This window comes from Bacillus rossius, chromosome 7 (assembly GCF_032445375.1).
Source record: "Bacillus rossius redtenbacheri isolate Brsri chromosome 7, Brsri_v3, whole genome shotgun sequence".
In the NCBI taxonomy this organism is placed as follows: domain Eukaryota; kingdom Metazoa; phylum Arthropoda; class Insecta; order Phasmatodea; family Bacillidae; genus Bacillus; species Bacillus rossius.
Genome location: NC_086335.1, coordinates 58,011,445 through 58,025,224, shown reverse-complemented (window position 1 = coordinate 58,025,224; position 13,780 = coordinate 58,011,445). Strand labels below are relative to the sequence as shown.

The 13,780-nt window shown below is 34.1% G+C and overlaps 1 protein-coding gene across 2 annotated transcripts in view; it reads right to left on the bottom strand.

Annotated features, from left to right (window-relative positions):
* The window catches only part of LOC134534118 (cytokine-like nuclear factor N-PAC), a 107,137-nt gene that overhangs the window by 64,405 nt on the left and 28,952 nt on the right, over positions 1–13,780 (bottom strand). For both annotated transcript variants that reach the window (XM_063372193.1, XM_063372192.1), the window contains 2 exons: positions 11,343–11,546; positions 7,413–7,586 (listed from right to left, as the gene is read on the bottom strand). In XM_063372193.1, the coding sequence (XP_063228263.1) occupies positions 7,413–7,586; positions 11,343–11,546 (378 nt within the window). The remainder of the gene's footprint in view (positions 1–7,412; positions 7,587–11,342; positions 11,547–13,780) is intronic.

Here is a 13,780-nt window from a genome sequence, read left to right as displayed (position 1 = left end):
TTAATATACATAAAGGAAGATCTGTAACACTACACTGATACGTTTTTATGCAACTATGAAATTTGTAGCCTATTATTCACAGTCAATCCAATCACCAAGATGTGTCTGAAGATAAAAAAAAATGTGTTTGGCAGATAAATACTCAATTTAGTCCCCTTTTAAGCAAACATTTCTTTTCAACACATTCACCCACACAAAATTGCTGCATAAAAAGGGTAATTCAAACTTTTGTTTAATTAGTCAGTGCTTTGAATTGCAAGTATTTAATGTGTTAGACCGCCTGGAATTGTTTAAAATTTCTACATGCTGCAGCTATTTAAGGTTGTCCATGACAACTGCAGTGATTTGTTTCATTTTACTGATCAGTATGACTTACGAATGTGAAATTTGACTTTCGATGCAGTATTTTGCAACAAAACTGAGAATTACCAAACTCACGGATATAAGAATTATACTTGCTGAGAATAGTCATTAACCTCCCAACCCCAAATTAAAAAAAAATAATTTTGAATGTAATAAGAAGTGATGTGCTTACTGTAAAGCAATATAAATACTCTAGATGTTTTGATATGCCACGGTGTGAATGATTGGTCATATTTGCACTAGGGGTCATACCTATTTCCTTTGTTAATAAATCTGTAGTGCTGTATGTATCTTTTGTTGTCTTAAACATAGTAACCTATCTAAGTGTATTGTACCACTTCATATGGTTCCAAGGTTATACAGGTAAAAGAAACCAATTCAATAATTTTTTATGCAGTCAAGTACACTATCATTTAACCTACCAGTAAGGCTGTTAATAAATTACATAGTTAACCAAGAGGGTAAAATTAGATGTTACTTCAGTTAGAACCCATAGAATAATTAACAATTTATTGTTATACCATAGGGGTCAAAGAAAGTGCTATAATAACAAGAGGAGTAACCCACTATTTTTTTTATTAAATATTTATTACTTGAATTTATTTACACAAATGAATACACAAGTTTTAAGAGAGACTAATTGCACTGTCCTACATCGTTGCATCGACCATCCAGTTACACATGTATACAGTGGTGGTGATAATACTATAACTTTTTGTACAGTTATAAATAATACGCAGTTTATTGTCAATTCATTAACTTCTGTATTCAAACACACATTTGGTAGTTAAAAATTTCAAAATTGCCACTTTGTAACTTTCAGATTTAAAATTATCCATATGACTTAGAATAAATTTGAGTTTCTAAAGCAGAAGCGGGGTTTTTCATAAAAAGAAATTGAAAACACCTGCTTTGAGAACTACAGATGTTCCTTCATTCACCCCAAAAAGGGCATTTTGAAATTCTGAATAGATCCACGAAAACACTATACTCATTTAAAACTTAGCTAATCTAACCAACCGTTCACACAATTTTAAAGTGTTAACATCTTATTTTCATGTTGATTACTATAGACGGTAGATGGACCCCCCTCCCCCTAAAAATAGAAGTCTAGATCCACCCCTGGTTTAAGTACATTTCATTAGGGATACAAGAAAAATGTTTCTTCCAATGTTTGTATTATATATATTGGAATAACATCAACTTATATTTTTCTTCTGCCAATTCCCAAACACACATGTAACTTGTTTTCAATAATGATGTAATAACTGAACACAATTTTTCTATTCCAAAAATAAATCTTCGGTAATTTCTTATTCATTATGTACAATATCCTTGTTACTAGGCCACTCAAAGTTATAACACCAAAATGTTTAACACAAATAATTCTTAACAGTTTGAAAAATTTCTTTAAATGATTCATGTAATGGGAAATTTTGATTTAAAACAAATTTTTTTGGACATACGCCATTTCAGCTTTGCACTGTTTGTCATGGAAAACCAATTTACCACAACACTCACTTGCAAACCAACAACCCTACGGCACTACACCGGGCAATAATATCAGCCCTTAGGTGCACGGCCAATCAGGAGAGCCCTCGCCTGCCATTGACTGTGTTATGAGAGGAGTTGGAACATATATAAACCCCCTGTTTTCACAGTTTTTCTGTTTGTTTGTGACGACAGTAACGGATGCCAGTTCCCGAAACGTCGCAACTTTTTTGTCATAGGAAACCAACTCTTTTTGTCAGTGCTGATGTCGTCATGTTGTCCATGATACCTGTTTTAGTTCCATCGTTCAGGCCCATCTGTTCGACATCAGCTGGTTTAGGTTTGCTCTCTGTGGGTTTATGTTTTCATTTTATTTCTTATTTGCCTTCTTGTTTTTTTTCCCATGTTAAACAGTGCAAAACCGCAATGGCGTACATAAAAAAAATTGTAATTATTCAGTTTGAACACTGCTATGAAAACATGGAAACAAAATAAATATAACGGAAAATTATTCTCAAACTAAAACTCAGCTGCGATTGTTACATGTAATATTCACCAAACAAATTACTTGATTTCCTACTTTACAGATAAATACCAGAAAAAAATATTGCCCTATATACAAGAATAAAATATATAATATTTCAATTTTCTAACTCCTTCAAACTATTTTATTTATCAGACAATAATTAATTATTGCAAGTATTTTAGTAATACCTAAGAAATATATAAAAATATATATGTATATATATTCTAATTGCTTTCTTTTGCTTTATTATGAGTATAGAATTCTTTGTAGTTATGGTTTGTCTACTTATGCCAGATTTCAGTAAACCATACAATTTCACATATCTATCCTACATACTTTGAAAATTTATCATTTTACGAAAATCACACCAAGGATTGATAAATTAAAATTCCATCAGCCTTATGAACTGTGCAGGGCATATGCAGTAATGGTAAGCACAATCACGCCTGTGCCTTACCAGTTCCCCCCCCCCCCCCCCCCCCCTGTTCTCATTTGACCTCTATTTATTAACATCTGCAGAAAATTACACATGAACCGAGACCACGGATATTTAGCAATCAGTCAAATATGTACATCCATTCATAGTGATGTCACAGATATTTTAGCTTATGAACTACAGGTTGTCCATAAAAGAATGTCCTAGTTTAAATAGTATATTATTTTAATTTAGACTATTTACAACATTTATACATAAAATTCAAGGTAAACTAACATAGTTTTTCTTACAAATCTTCAATATGTACACCATAGTTATGCAGCACACATCTGACCTAAAGTCCTATTGTTCTCGCACTTTGTTTAACAAGTCCAGAGTAATGGAAGCAATAGCCTCTTCAATTCTGTGCCTCAATTCTGGCAAATCATTAGGTAGCAACAGAACAGACCCAATCTTTTATAAAGCCCCGAAATAATAAATAGCAATTCATTATGTCAGGTGAACGTGGAGGCCAGTGAAAAAGAGCTCTGTCGTCTCGACCATTACGACCAATCCAACAGTCATCTCGCTTTCAAGCATGTAGCAACTATAACCAGTATGGATTTTAAACAAAACAGATGTTGAACAGAAATTACAGACTGGCTTTTAGCGAATTGCAGAACACAAAATGATTTATTCTTAGGAGTTGCCATTTTGCGTAGGTGGTGCTGCAAGCGAGAAAACAACAAAGCAGTATTCGTGCATGCGCTTATCTAAAACTGTTTAAGTTACTCTTTAATTGTGACCTTGAACCAAAACTCTACAATGCTTAAAGTAGATACTATTACAATTTTAAGGGCTCTACCTTAACGTGCCCTGGTTTAAAATGTGTGCTGCCTAATCAGATGGATGGATGGATGGATAAAAGCAGCACTGACAGAATGAATGGGTAGGGAAAACCCACCCAGAGAAAACCTAGCAGCTTACTGCAACATCCTTCACATTTCCCACATATGAAAAATTCCTGGCTTCAATCCTGCTTCGAATCAGGTTCATCTTGATGGGAGAGGAGACATTTAACCCCTCAAACACTGTGGCCCGTTCGAATTAGCTGGATCTGTGAACCAGTCAGTGATGCTATGGTTCTGGTTGGTTGGGCCAGCTGGCCCATGAAGCTAAGAAGCTAAGGAGTGAGTGTGAGTAATCTTCGCCAGGTTAATAAATGAAGTCAAAATGAGAATGACCAGGCACCCCATGGAGAGCAAAACATTGCAGGCTACAATGTAGTTAAAGGCAGAATGCTCAGTTTGTTTAGTCCAATATTTGCTGTAAACGAAGCCTTTGTGCAAGTTTACCCAGCTAATTGGATGAAATGAAAAATAAATGTCTTACAATATAGTAATGTGTACTAATTAGGGTGACAAAAAAAAAAAACTAATATTTTTTTTTCTTGAGTCTCTTACAAAAATATGTTAGTTTATCTCTCTAGCCTTATTTCTATTCATTAATATGTCAACTTCAAGAAAAAAAATAAAAATGTCGTTCATATTCATGTTCAGAAGTCGTTCGAAAAGGTCTAAGGTAATCTACTTGGAAACTTAAAAAAATCTTGAGCGACCTTTAAATGTTAAAATATTGACTTTAAATTTCAGGATCGTAATCATTTTAATAGTAGAAAATAGTGAAATAACAAGAAGAAAAAAAATTGATTTTAGACGGTTTTGGAAATTTTTAATTAATTTTTTTTTGAGCTGTGCTTTGAAGGGGCTCTTAAAACATGATAAACTAACATATTTTCGTAAGAGACTCTGGGAATTTTTTTTTTTGGGCCACCGTAGTACTGATAATATAGTAAGGCAATAAATATCGAAAGATGTGATGACCAGGTAGGTTAGAATACTTCTCATTCTAACAGTATACAAAGAGCATTAGTATTATATTGCCAATTTATACGTGACTACAGTAGCTATGCTTCAAGAAAGTCATTATTTGTCATCTTGCCATAAAAGGCATTCAAATTAAAAACATCATAACCTACATTAGTAAGACTATTTCATTCATTTATTGAGTTATCATACAATATTGAAACCAAAATTGGCAAAAAATCTAATATTTCAGATATCACTAGCTTTTACTGATGTGTAAGTTGAGATTAGTGATTAAATTAAGTTGTCAGGAAACCACTTGCCTACATAATCCTTCTACTATTTTAATCTGCAGTAGTAAGTTTTTTACTTTCTTTTTAAATTCTGTTGTATACATACCAGTAGTTTCAGATCTTATTTTGTATTTTATATAAACCATCCACTTGATTTACTATTCAATGTATTACTCAGGAGTAGCTGCGTTCAAAATTTACCGAGCCTATCTGCGATTAGTCTATTTCCGTATTCTTTTCTATTCTTAAATATAATAATTGTGAAAAGGATTTTCACTATACTGCAGGTACATATAAATATATATTTTATCCTTTTTGATGATATTTATCATACAATTCTTTTGCACCAGGGAGTTACTTAGACTCCGGTGGTACTTGTCAAAGGCCCCTTTACAGGATTGTCAAGAAAAGAAACATCAGTAGAACTTGTAAATACTACCTTTTTTAAATTTTTATCCTTAGAGGAGCCACTAATCAGCATTGTTCCGAGAACGCTAGCAAAGAGGCCCGCACTCCCGCCTACAGGAGGAGCGCAATGTAGGTAGCACCAGCCCGTTCCTCTGCAGTTATCCCATTATCAGCGGCACCTCGCTACTTCTCTCTCTCTCTCTCTCTCTCTCTCTCTCTCTCTCTCTCTCTCTCAGGTTCAGCACTTTCCCAGAGCCCTATCTGCATGAGGTGATGTAACTAGGACACCATTTTTCTCGTAGCTTTGAGTATTACGTCGGGGATTCTGATGACGCGAAACTTTGAAGGGCTACGAGACCTTTCCAGGGCGGTGCTGAGAAATATATTAACTGCGAGGGCAGTGAAGTGAAGAGGGTGAGTCACAGCAGGCGATAAGCACCAGGCTTCACGTGCGAAGGACCAGAGTATTGGGGTACAGTGACGTGGCACGGCAAATGCGTGAGCAACGCGAAGCAGTGAGCTGGAACCACGATGCGTGGTAAGAGACGAACAGTAGAGAAAGCCACTGTAGAGTCGAGTTTCAATGGGAAGAGTAAAAAAAATTGAAATTACGAAGGTGTGATCAATCTGTGGACAGACATTTTGAATTTTTTGTAATTTAAGATATAGTTGTTAGTTAAATATTGGTTAATAAATAAAACTGGATTAAATTAATCCGGCTATCCTTCTGAACCTGTTTTCCCCACACGTAATAATGTTTACCCACAACCCAATGTTTTATAACTATCAAACTATTGACTTCTGAAAACTATGAATCAATTTTCTTTGTCCATTTCATATAAAATATAACTTTAATGTTTATCAGCATTCTACTTTTGATAAATTAGTAAAGTAGGCAACAGTTTAAGGAAAAGTTATACAACTTATTTATCAAAAGGAAATAATTTGAAAATAAGCTGTTTTCACCCTGCTCATATACAAGATTTTATCATTTCAAGATAACCTTTAAGTTAACTGATTTTATAAATCATTAATTAATGATAGCACTAACTTTTGTCCAAAACTTAATTTGTGAGCTATACATGATTACAGTCTACAACTTTCGCCTCGTCCCTTCACCATAAATTGGTGACTTTACTGCAATACATCTCTATACAGTATAATAAACTAGTTATCACTTTCAGTGAAAACGTGACATTTGAGCACTTGATACTCACGAGTAGGTAACACAATTGGCCATGAGAAGAGCATAGTGCCAAATGTATCCCAGGTTTCAGGTACTTCAAATGTTTTTCCATATAACTTATTGATTTTGAAAATGCTACCTTAATGGGAACACTCATTTAAACTAAAAGGAAAAAATTATTACATAAAACAGAGTCGATTGTTATTGTGTAATTATTAGTTATATCCAATATCTTACTGCTTTAATAACTTCAGAGATAAGATTTTTTTTTTGTTATGAAACAAAAATTACCCCTTTTCCCCCTTCAATGGTAATGAGTCGAAAAATGGAAAAGACCACCTATGTGGTTATTATGGTTGCAATTCTTGCCTGGTAGCTTACCTTGAACTTCAGTAGGCTCAGTAATATAAATTTTTTTTTAAACTACCCCATTTTCAATTTAGGGAAGAAATTTTGATAAATGTAAAAATTAAGTAGTTATTGTATATTTATTGTTCATACCCAAAATATTAACTTTGGCTTGATTAGCCTCTGAGATTTTTTTTATAAATCATAAAACCACATCTACCCATTTCATTAGGGACATAATTCCCTTAAGGGATGGAATTTATATATGAGATATACTGTTGGCGATTACGGTTAAATTTGATCAATAAATTAGAATGTAACAGCAAACCCTTTAAAATGTTAATACTTTAAGTTTATATGGGCACACACACAACATACAAAATCTACATCCACGGCTGATAATTCTCAAATTTTGCACAGAATTATGTTTACCCATTTCCATTGACATTAACTGACACTATTGACCACTCAGGTTGAAACTACTATTTGACAAATATAATGACGTGAAATTTCTTACCTTTTCCGGTGTTCTATTCCAGACGATGACCCGGTGGCCAGAATTAAGTAGATTCTTCACAATTCCTGATCCCATAATACCAAGACCCAGGAAGCCAAACTTCAGTTCCGATGCCTTTATGTTCTTTTCCTTCAGTGTCTGAGTCACACTTTCCACATCCAAAGATGGAGCTTCCTACAACAGTTCATGTTAACGGTTGAAAACCAATACATACTTGGGGACCAAAACCACAATTAATATAATAAAAGAAATTAAAAATTTATAAGTGTTAATGTAAAAGAGGGTAATACAAAAATTAACAATATTTATCCACATAAACTTTAAAGTAGTAAAACACATGTCAGAAAAACTGAAACAATGATGAGCAATTACATTTTTGAACTATTTTTTGCTGCACAACTGTTCACCAAGTTTACTTTTATTGTTGTTTATTTTGGAAAGATCTCTTTTCAATTACATTACACTAGATAAAACAATCCAACGTTTATGGAAGATTTTGCTTTTTGTGAAAAACTCTGTATAGATACTTCAGATAGAGCAACCTCCAAATCGGAAATAGGTCTTTCATTTTAAGAACCGAATAACATCAATCAATTACTTTTTTTTTTCCTATCATAGACACATTGGCACACTCCTCTTCCAGGTACTGCAAGCCCTTGACCTGACTAGTTAACTACTTATGACACACGAATGCTACTAGAATAAATACAGTAAAACACTGGTTAACCAAACTCGGTTTATCCAAAATAGCAAATCCAAAAACATGCACTGTACTGCAGATGGAACAATCGTGAGGGTAAGTGCGGTGGGACATTGCTGGCCGTAAACGTTGTCAGGAATGCAAAAAAACAAGGTATATATTGATGAACTGTAATATTAAAAATGTAATTTTAACTCTTAAGGATAGTTTTAAATTATTATGGTTTTACAGCAAAAATAATTAACTAAAATGGCTCCCCCTTTTTAGTTTTACTAACTGTCGTTTTACCGTAATATAGTCAAAGACATAAGACAAGATACTTAAGACGTTTCCTTTAGACACTCAACTTCCCATGACTTTGTCAATGGTAATACCTCATCTAATGACAGTTGTCCACGTGACCAAATCTACCTAATTTAATGACTTGCAAAATTTCTTTGGTTTTTATCAGAAAAAAAAATATTGAGTGAGAAAATAATCCAAGACATGTTTCTCTGCCAACATGCAAAACCTCTGAGGTGATTATTTGACAACATTGTCCAATAAGTCTTCAAAGTGCATCAAAACTTCATAACGATTAGCAGTTTTAGCATAATACGACTGTGCATAATTACTGCACAGTGGCAAAAGATGATACAGTTCAGACGTGAGAATCCTGCATTATGTATTGGAGAGGTCCATTGGAATCAGAATATTGAATGTACATTTGTGTTCCCTAGCAGCCTCACTATACACAAGACTCAATAATAGTACAATTACCATGATAATGGGTCAATACCAGTTAAGTGGTGCTAGGACCTCGATTATGGTATGTTTAGCAGCCGGAATTTCGAAAGTCAAATAAGTCATTAACTTACTTTTATCTAATAAATTATGCTGGTATTTTAGCAGCAAGCCAATGTTTTATATTTTACTAAGATAAAATAGTTCATTAAAAATCAAACACCTTTAAGGACCACAGTGGAAAAAAAGAAATATTTGAGGCCCCTTAAATATCAATGTACAAATTAACGACTTGTTAAGGACCATAGAAAATATTTTATTATTACCAAGGCTAAGTGTATCTCTAAATATATTGAGGTTGGAGCTTGAAATTTGAAATTATTATACATAATTCTATGTCACGTAACAGTTTTCTCTGTTTGGCAGTTGTAAGTTTTGCAAGACATTTTCCTTACGGTAAATTTGAGTTGAGTATGACAAGACAGCTTTACAAACCTTACAACTGATGTTATAAAAACATAACAAAACCACCAATAAAAAGTTTAAGGGTGAAATTTATCCTGACTAATTTATTACATGATTACCTAGAATATATTGGACATGATCTTAACACTATTTCATAACATTCAGCATGCAAATAATTTTCAAAACATTACAGCACATAAAACATTTTAAAAATTGCAGGATTGTAGAAGACAGCCCAAAGACATATTAAGCAATGCATTGAAAATTATAAATAAAAATTGATTGGGTTGCATATTATTACTATATATATCTAAAGTTCTATTATTAAATATATCTTGCTTGTAACATTTTGCTACGTAAAACCCTGTCCACCATATTTTACAAAGGTTGCAACATTAAACTGCCTGGTACACTGAAAACTAGGAAAGTATGTTCACAGCCTCAAAATATAAATAAAGAGTAATGTGTTACCAAACAGTAGAGTTACCAAACATCCTCTTTTACCGGGAAATATTTTCTTTCTAAAGGTTTTTAAACTGCGTAATTTTATGACAAACCAGAAAATGTATTTTTTTTTTCAGTTGAAGTGAGGAAAAAGCAGGAATTTTTTTCCCACTCTAATTTTAAATTTTGGTTGAATAACGATACCGAATTGACTTTTTTAATACCTTTTGCCTACAATTGCATTTAATAAATTTTTATATGGGTAATTTTAAAATAAAATTATTAATAAAACAAAACACCTTTGTGATTAAAATTCAATTTTGTTTTCTAAATCTCATTAGAATTAACCGGATTTGCGGAAAAGCGGGGTCCAAATTTGGGGGACTCTAAATGTATTATTATTGGTCCAAGTGATTTTATGGTAATGGGGGGAATTAATTTGCCATAAATAAAAAACAGTACCCTAGACTAATTACGGGAAATACTGATGAGAATGGTGCCATTTTAAAATGTTATATGATGAACATTGTGGAGTCTGTGTTGCACAACACTGAGTCACTTTAAGTATAAATTTCAAATTAAATGCACCAAGGTGTTGTGTTTACTGAAAAAGGGAGGGGGCAGAAAGAGAGGGAAAGAAGGGGAGAAAGTTTGAGTGTATGAGAAAGAGCAGGAGTTGGAATGTATGATGATGTGCATCACAACCATATGGTGTTTTTGGGATAAAAAAGACTATAATCATACTATGGATAAATGTGAAGTAAAATAAAGTAACTTATAATAAAGTAAAATTTCTATATTTCACATCCAAATTTATTCCTTGATCCTAATGGAATATTCCTGCATAAAGTGGTCCTGTGGTAGATAATGCTAGCTGTTTTAATTTATTACGTCAAAAGGTCGTGTACAAATTATTTTAATTATTATTAGTTCTGTTAGTGATCACCACAAAACTACAGGATATTTAATAGTTTATTCTATGGTAACACGAAATTTATTGTGCTTAGTGGTATGTAGTGTGATACAGTTTAAGCGTTTTAACTGTTAGTAGTTGACATTAGTGGGCTGAATAATAATTTTTAACATAATTAAAAATTTACTTTTTTAGTTTAAAGCTTCAATAAGACTTTTTATTTTATCACAATTACTTTCCACATTAAAAAGAGCCTTTTTAAACAAAATATATTCATATTTCAGACAACTGTTTTAATAACAACTTTCAAATACTTGTATACATTTTTGAGTTATTAAAAATCTACGGAGACGAGGCAGTGACATCATGAACTGCTATCTTGTAACAACTGCATCAACCTTTTTCTCATCCTGTTATAATTGACTTTAGCAACTTCAAATTTTTCCAACCCAACAACAGAAATGCACCTACATAACATTTCTTTGACACTTTTAACGGTTGCTGCAGAGTGAAAATGTAATAATTTGGTTCACGCAAGCAGAGATTGTATAGCTTCAGCATGTGTTTACCTAAAATGTTAAAGAGGGTTGAGCCCTCGACCATTCTCAGACAAAGATCAATGGATGGCGGATCGAAGAGCAGAATGACAACTGGCCATTGATGCAATTAAAGCACAGGTACTCACAAGACATGGTATGTTGGTCGGCCTGTCCAACAAGTTGACAGCAGGAGGCCGCCTACTTGGGCTGTGATTGGCAACTGGTGAGCCTTCCCGCTGTCGCATGCTGTCGTCCATTGAACTAGACCGCTTCTTCCGTCTCTTGACAGGCATGCGCTCGTTCCCCGTGTCTGACGACGTGCGTTTCATGATCTTGCTTGCACCGTCATCCTAGCAAACAACAAACACCACTGCGTATCAACCAAATTGCAATAAATTCAAAGTGTAAACACATTTGGTGTAAAACAATTTGTTAGACATAAGTTGCAAACAATCTGTAGATGGCTAAAAAGTATTAAGACACATACATGACAGACAGATAGATCCTTGCAGTCTCTGTAAGTGTATTAATTTTACTCAACATCCACCAAGGTTACAAAATGATTGTACCATCACAAACAAAAAAGTTTCTAATAGTTTTTTTTAACATTATCATGGATTCAAATGGGATTAGGTATTGGGTCCTATGACTGTACTGCTACTATATTCAAGCATAGCTTGAGAGAAACAAATTATGATTAGTCAAATATAATAAATGGAGATAATTGATAACTCATGTAATTGTTACAGTCTTGGTAAGTTCAATGAATTTTTTTTATTAGGGAATTATCATCTTTTATCAAAATGCTTTTAATTTATTAATATATATTACAAAAAGGCACCTATTATGGCTATATATCAATTTTAAACATGAAATTATTGTGGATAAATACTCAAAAACATATTTTCAAACAAAACTAAATGCCACTAAAATTTATCAAAAATATCTTAATTAGTTTCAATTCAGCAAGTTAGTTGAAAAATGTCTACAAAATACTCTGGCACCACAAGCCCTTCCACATCACTAACTTTCATGAACAACTAGAGGTCAATGTAAACACACATTCATTATTCCATCATCATCATAGAATTATTGTTAAGTCAGTTTGTTTCACAAATCGAGCAATTCAGCTCTCCTCACTTGGAACACAACTCATTTGCTCACCTAAAATGGAAATGTTGAGCAGCGCATCAATTGTGGTTTCAAAAATGTCAGACAACCTTTCTAGAAAGTTCAAAGTCTACAATATATGACAATCCTGAAGCATAACAAATAGTCTTTACTTACCTCACACCTTCCAGAGGCTTTCCTTTTTCAGTCAAACTGTGTTATGTCATAAAGGCACCCTTAATCATTACAGTAACATCACGGGGGGAAAAAAAGGTGGGGGCTGGGAAAGGAAACTGTCAATAACTCTTCAAGGTATGGCATCAGCGGTAAGCATGGCTGGCCTGGGGTGAGTGACTCCATTTCCCTGTCACAGACTGATAAGTATGCTGCCTTTTCAAGTCTGTTTCTCTCAACATGCTTGCAGAACACATGTGATCAAATGGATGATCCTAGGCATTACCAGAACCCTGACAACAAATTCAAACAACTACACTGAATTATCTTACATACTCGGCGGTACAACGTATGGTCTTCCCAACTTCTCTGAAATTTTGCACATCTTCCTGCTGTACGTAACATTTCTTAATTTGGTTGCTGTTTATCCTGAGGTTGTGAAGGTTGCTCTCCAACCTCTCACTGGCATATAGTGGGGGAAGGAGCCTGTTATTCTTCTGGAGATTGTCAGAATAGATGTTTACCAGGAACATTGAGGGCCCTCCCAAATATAGTCTTTGAGAATGTTACTCATATGGATTCACAAACTGCCAACTAGTATGCTAAACTATACTCTTGCATCCCATCCCAATCCTTCAGGTATAGGTTACTTGCCCCAAAAGTTAAAAGGTATTGCTTTAGGGTCAAGTATAGTCTTTTGACCATGCCATTCGATGGTGGATGTAATTAGTCCTAGTCTTCCTTATTGCCAGGATCAGAAGCATATGGAAAGAAGAGTGGGGGGGAGGGGAGGGGATGAATGGGGGGATATCCCCACCTCCCGGCCAGGATATTTGAAAAATGCTTCCTTGACTTCCTTGAAAACTCCAGCCTCAAAATTACACTTGTGTGGGTGGAGTCCAAGAGAAAACTTGAACCTCGAGAATACATTTTACACCCTTACAATGGTTGTTGCTTGATTTGTATTGAAATACCCTCCAGCCACTTGATTTGTATTGGAATGCCCTCTGGCCACTTGGTGAAATAATTTTGGACGTTCAAGAGACACTTATTCTCTATGTCTTGTAACTGAAAATTAGCCTACAATATCTTAAGCTATCATATCAAATTAAGTCCTGGCGTTGCATTTCAAGATGTATCTTTCCCTCCATTCTCAACTCTTTTTTAACCGTACAGATGTTATAAAAATAACACTATTTCTCAACACCTTCCTTGCAATGTGATCAGATGGTAAAAGTCTACCTGCCAGGGCATTGTAAAACTGCTATAAAGCCTTTGGAATCCTTTCTATGACGTGATG